This window comes from Microcebus murinus, chromosome 2, assembly GCF_040939455.1.
Source record: "Microcebus murinus isolate Inina chromosome 2, M.murinus_Inina_mat1.0, whole genome shotgun sequence".
NCBI lineage: Eukaryota > Metazoa > Chordata > Mammalia > Primates > Cheirogaleidae > Microcebus > Microcebus murinus.
The window spans coordinates 94,653,865-94,659,864 of NC_134105.1; the positions used below are offsets into that span (position 1 = coordinate 94,653,865).

General features: G+C 50.8%; 1 protein-coding gene across 3 annotated transcripts in view; it reads right to left on the reverse strand.

Moving 5' to 3' along the window:
• IGSF3 (immunoglobulin superfamily member 3) overlaps positions 1-3,143 on the reverse strand; it is an 89,816-nt gene extending 86,673 nt beyond the window's left edge. Inside the window, exons 1-2 of one of the 3 annotated variants that reach the window (XM_012761815.3) lie at positions 2,997-3,143; positions 1,669-2,340 (exon numbers count right to left, since the gene is read on the reverse strand). In XM_012761815.3, coding sequence (XP_012617269.2) covers positions 1,669-1,711 — 43 coding nt within the window. In that variant the 5' untranslated portion in view covers positions 1,712-2,340; positions 2,997-3,143. Of the gene's footprint in view, positions 1-1,668; positions 2,341-2,474; positions 2,698-2,996 lie in introns of those variants that run through there. The other 2 variants (XM_012761820.2, XM_012761816.3) reach the window with 2 other exon arrangements.
• Between the last annotated feature and the right edge of the window lie 2,857 nt (positions 3,144-6,000).

A 6,000-nucleotide genomic window follows, 5' to 3' on the forward strand; every position in this document is an offset into this window, starting at 1 on the left:
TTCCTTGTTTGTGTCCTTTTGATTCCATATGAATCACTAATTGCTGATTTAAACCCAGACAGTAAGTGAATGACAAATACAGTATAACAAATACAGACACAACACGAAGACTGCAAAAGGAGAGCTTTCTTGACTCTGCCTTTCTCTTTCTGCCTTCTTGAGTCTGCTTGAGCATACAGGAGACACTGTGCCCTAATCCACAGCTGAGCAGAAGACCGATCAAACCTGCTGCCAGACTGGGTGTCTGCATGTGCTGGGCGGTGGAGGCACTGACACTAATGAACTCACATACCGGTTCTCTAACTCAGCCACGCACGGAATTACCTGAGGGCACCAAAAGACAGATACCCCCAGAGAGTCTGGTTTCATTGGTCTGGGACTGTCACCTGAACATCAGGATTTTTAAAAGCTTCCTCAGTGATTCCAACATGCATCCAAGTTTGAGAACCGCTGACTGAGCACATTTATTCTGAGCTTCAGACATTATTCAAGGCAGTCGTGTCATTTAGAATGCCTTATATCCTTTAATTGTAATGCCAGTCCTTGGATATTTTATTGAGATTTAGATGTCAATCAGGTGAGGCTGGAATTGGAACTCAGGTCCTCTAAGTTCCAAAGTCCATTCTCATTCCACACACGTTAACTCTTGCAAGGATGGAAACAATGCACCGAAGCAACAGATCACAAATAAATTCCCTAAGCGCAAGAAATGTAGGTTTGGAGATACAAAAACCATAGGCAGCAGTGACAACCCCTTCTGAGAGCAAAGGACCGAGCCATACAGACAGGGCAGAGATGTGAGGTCTGAGATGAAGAAAGAGAACACACCAGATCCTGTCTAGTGAGTTTATCCTGGATCCGAGATGCATTCTAAGATACCACACTTAAGACTGTGCTCAATGGCATGAAAAGAATTGGCAAGTGTTGAGCAGAAGAAGGCCCCTTCATTCCTTCAGAGAGGGTCAAAGGTTCACATCTCCGGGCTGTAGTTTCTTCTTCCCACTCTAAGCATTGTGATCTCTAGTGAGGGCACAAAAGCTGATCCTAACGTTTCTCCTACCAGGCAGCTTCAATTTCTCCAGCCTTTCTTCCTCCCAGAACTATGTCCGAGCGTCCTTGTTGAGAGGGCACATGACTGGTACCCTCAAACATTTCTAGCCTACAGACCACTTAGGTGAGCAAAGCATCCCTTCAACCCCCATCCCACATACTCCTACTTCCCCCTTTAAAAAAAAAAAAAAGACACCATCATTATCACCAAACCAACTTTCCCAACAGAGTGGGGATCATGTTGCCACTTCCAACAAGGAATTAATGCAGGCCAACACAGAAGGGACAACGCTGGAGCATCCATGTCTGTCATACTGAAAGAGGCCAGCCCACCCTCCACATGCAGTCCACGGATACGCAGATGGGGGACCCCACCCCAAGGCCAGGGCAGGCACCTTAGGGATAGCAAATGTTTCTCATTAAAGGCAACAAACAACATCCCACCATTCCTCCTGAGTCGGAAACGGGCCCTTTGGTACCCTTTGCCAACCTGTGACACACGCTGCCTCCTGGTGTGCCCAAAGCCTGGTGTTGATTGGAAAGGACTGCAAGGAATTACAGGAACCGAGAGCAGGTTAAACTTTCCCATCGATCGCACTGATAAGCAGAGCCACTTACCCAGCACAGCCAGACAGCTCAGCACTGGGAAAAAGCACTTCATGTCGGCTGCCTCGAGGAGACACAACACAGGGCGCTTCCTCTTCTCCGGCTCTTAATCTCGCATTTCTGGCAATCCACTTATAGCTCCAGAGAACAGTTTTGGAAATAGAACTCAACTCAGAAAATGGGAGCAGATTAAAGAGAAGAGATCAGAAGGAGAGAGTTGGGGGGAAGGGGGAGGCGTGGCGGCATGTGTTAAAACTCCCCTATGCCACAGGAAGGGTCCAGAACAATTCTGAAGGCGCCCTAGGCTTCTGCCTCATCGTATGCCTTGCAGTTTCCACTGCAATTGTAGACTGTGGTGGATTAATCCTCAAGGAAAAGGGGGAAAAAGACTGAGAGAATTCTTTCATCCACTGATTATACAGAAATGTCCTTGGCTTCCCAGTGAAGGTGTCTGTGACGTCCCTCAGTCGGATTCCCCAAAAGGAACAAAGCAGGTTTTGTCAAAGCCTTTGATAGCCAAATCACCCTGGCTGGCACCAACTGTTTGGGTTTCTTCCTCAAAAAGTCCGTCTCCATCCATGGTGGCAGGTCACGGAGCCGTCACCTGTCCCACACCTGCCCAGGACACACGAAGCAAGTTGGCGTTCGGCATCCCTGAAACGGTCCCACAGTGCCAGCAGATTCCTAAAACAAACACAAACAGAGATTTATCCAAGGCACACAAAACAGCCACAAAACCCAGACCGGCTGAGCGCCGAGCCGGTCCGGACACCTGGGTCCCGTTCCTGGACCAGGGCAGCCAACCTCTGCATTCTGACCTTGGGAAGTCGCTACCTTTCCCTCCGCCTCAGTTTCCCTGCCCGAATTGTACGAAGCCCGATTGTTCCCGAAACACTTTCCCCAAATGCTTCACTCCTGGGAATTCCCGTCGCCTCCTACCGCGCCCCAGGGCCGCGGATAGCCCCACCCTCCGCCGGGGCAAATCCGGAGGAAGGTCCGAGGTGAGGCCGCGACTCCGGGGTTCCACCGCCGGCCCCCGCCCCACCCGTGGGAGCTCTGCGCGCGCCGCGTCCCAGGTGGCCCCGCTATTGTTTTACCTTCCCGGGTGTTTATTTTTCGCTGACTGGAAAGAAAAGAGACCTCGGAAGCGGGGAGCCGGCGGCTCCGCGTTCCGCTGCCAGAGCGCGCCCGCCGCGCGCCCGCCCGGCCAGGGGAGGGGTCTCGGGCCCGACCCCGAGCGCAGCCGGCGCCGGGCCCGCGCCAGCTCCCGCCCCTCCCACTCGCGCTCCCCTCGCCGCCGCCCGCTCCGCAGCGCCGCCCACGCCCCGCCGGACCCCGACCTCGCCGGCCGCCCCTTCCTCCGCGCGTCCGTCCGACCGCCCGCCCGCGGGTCCCCGCGCACGCCTCAGAGGACGCGCCGCTTCCTCCTCGCCTCTCCTCCCGCAGCGGCACCGGCAGCCGCGCTCCGGCCCCTCCCGAGTCCCCGCCCCTCCGGCTCCAGCCCGGCCGGCTGCACCGGGCGCGGCGAGCGCGGGGCGAGGGCGGCGGCCTCGGAGAGTGGCCCGCCCCCGGCCCGCCCCCTCCCGCCGCCCCCGGAGCCTGGGGGCCGGGCCGGGGGCCTGGCGGGGGCACGCGGGCGGCTGGGGGCACCAGGGGTCCTGGGCAGAGCTGGCATGTGGGCCACACCGCCTGGAAAGTTAAGCTGGGGTTCGCCCGCAGACTCCGGGGCGCCTGGCGAGATGGGCAAACCCTTGCCAAAGCCCGGCAAAGGACCCACAAGCGTAAATCGGATGGCACAGTAGTGCGTCCTTTCTCCAAGAACAAAAGCCAAGCTCTGTGCTGGCGACTTGAAGCTGTTTATGTAGTGGTACCCCATATTGCACTTGATTCTCGGGTAGAATTTGGACTCTGGAAACAGCCTACCTTCTAACCACTGTTCCTCCACTTCCTAGCTGTGGACCTTGGTCAAGCCACTTAAGCTCTCCCTGCCACAGTTTGCCCATCTGTTATATGGGGTAATAACCCCTACTTAAAAGAGTTGTGTGAGATGTCCATGACATACTTTTAAAATGTTTAGAATGGTGCCTGATAGATCATAAGCAGTTAGTAAATACAAGTTATTGTTATTTTATGATCAACAATCCTATCGAGCATTTATTGCTCTTTTTTTTTTTGCTTTTTTTGTTTTATTATATCGTATTTTTGCTGTAGCAAGTGTTTTTCCATTCTTACTTATCCAACACACACAACGTGGTGGGTAAATATGGTCACTGGTAACCAAAGCAGAATAGGACAGTGCTGCTCTCATAGAGTTTGCAGTCTTGTGGGGACACAGACAACAAAATAGGTATGTCGAGAAAAGTATGAAGTGTTAAGAAAGCATTTGCAAGGCTCCAGCCCTATGTTATTGGGGGAGGGAGACGGAGAATGGGAGTTTGGTCAGCCAGGTCCCAGGAAGGCTTCTCAGAGGAAATGAAAACTAGGTAGAATCCCAACAAACAGAAGGAGGTTCCAGGGGAAGAGAGAGAAGGGAAGTGAGGAATCACCAACCCTGAAAACAGCACCTTTGTAAGCCTGGAGAAGAGAGATAATAGCCCAGTTCAATGACCAGAATTCTCTCTCAGGGCCATCTAGACCAGACGTCCTCAAACTACTACGGCCCACAGGCCACATGCGGGTGTTTTTGCCCATTTGTTTTTTTTACTTCAAAATACAATATGTGCAGTGTGCATAGGAATTTGTTCATAGTTTTTTTTCAAACTATAGTCCGGCCCTCCAACGGTCTGAGGGACAGTGAACTGGCCCCCTGTTTTAAAAGTTTGAGGACCCCTGATAGACTGTGAGAAAGACATGGCAAGGAATAAGCTGAGAAGTCAGGTGCCGACGCCTGGAGGGCTTTGATGCGTTAAGGGGTTCATACTTAAGGCTAGGCCATAGGAAAGCCCTAAAGGTTTTAAGTAGCAGAGTATGGTTGTCAGATGCACATTTTAGAACCGTGCCTACAGCCTAGGTATGGAGGATGGATGGGAGGGGAGTTCCATAGGAGCCTGAGGGTCCTGGGAGGGAGCTCAGATCTCAGAAAGTGGTTATGGGTTTGTAAGGTATTTTCACCCTCTCAAACAATGTGACAGCAAAAGGATTTAGTGGAAAAATGTACTGATAATTCACTTATAAAAAAAATTAACAACCCCAGTGTGCAGAGCTATGAAGAACATACAATGAGGGCTACCAAGGTAACAGGAGGGTCTTATTTGCCCTCTTTCCTCTCCCTTAGCTGTAAGTTCCTTGAGGGCAGGGTCTGCCCACTAATAATCATTTATCCCATACAACTCTTGGCATTGTGATCTGTATATGGTAATTGCATTATAAATACTTCAATTAAATTGAATTGAATATGTATCACATATTCGAAGCATTGTATTAGGAGTTTCTTTTTGTGTGTTAAATATTACCTCTTTCCCCAGAGACAACCATCACTCTGGCATTTCTCAATTCTTACCTGCTAAACTCCTTCATTTACCCATTGAGCATCCGCTCTGTGTCAAGAAAAGTCCCTGCTTTCACGGAGCTTACATCCTAGTGGGAAACACAATGAAACAAATACATAACATAATGTAATGTGTTCTGAAGAAGAGTAGGGTAAAGGAATAGTGTGTAAGTACAGGGAAGAGTCAGGGTGTGGAGAGGGATTATTTTCTAGGTGAGGTGGTCAGAAAAGACCTCTGTTTGTGTTCACAGCAGGGACTATAAAAATAATTTTTTTTAAAGACCTCTCAGAGGGAATGACATTTGACTAGAGACCTGATTAGAGGAAGGGAGTGAGCCTTGGAGGTTTCTGGAGTAAGAGCATTCCAAGCTTAGGGAACATCAAATGCAAAGCCCCTTAACATGTCCAGGAAATAAAAGATGTGTGAGGGTGTCTGAAATGATGTGAAAGAGAAGGATAGGGAGGAATGTTATCACAGAGGCCAAGGAGGCCAAATCTCGTAGGACCTTCTGGGCTGAGAAGCAGTCTAAACCACTCTGGCTTCTGGGGAGGAAGAAAACATCAGGTAGGAGTGAAAAGGGACATAAATAGGAGGTTCTTGAAGGTGTGCAGGTGATTGATGACCATGGCTTGGACCAGGGTCGTGGGGATGCAGGTTGTGATAAGTGGGAGCAAAGTAGATTCAATGAAATTCTCTGAAGAATAAAACATGGCGGGGGAGAGAAAGAGGAGAGATAAGGAATCTTCCAGAAGGTCCATCTCAGCCTGCTTTGGAGCTCTACGACAGCACCAAGCTGCCCAATGCTTTCTCCAAGACCACACTCCCAGAGGCCTCTGCCTGGGCCTCTGTCCTTGAA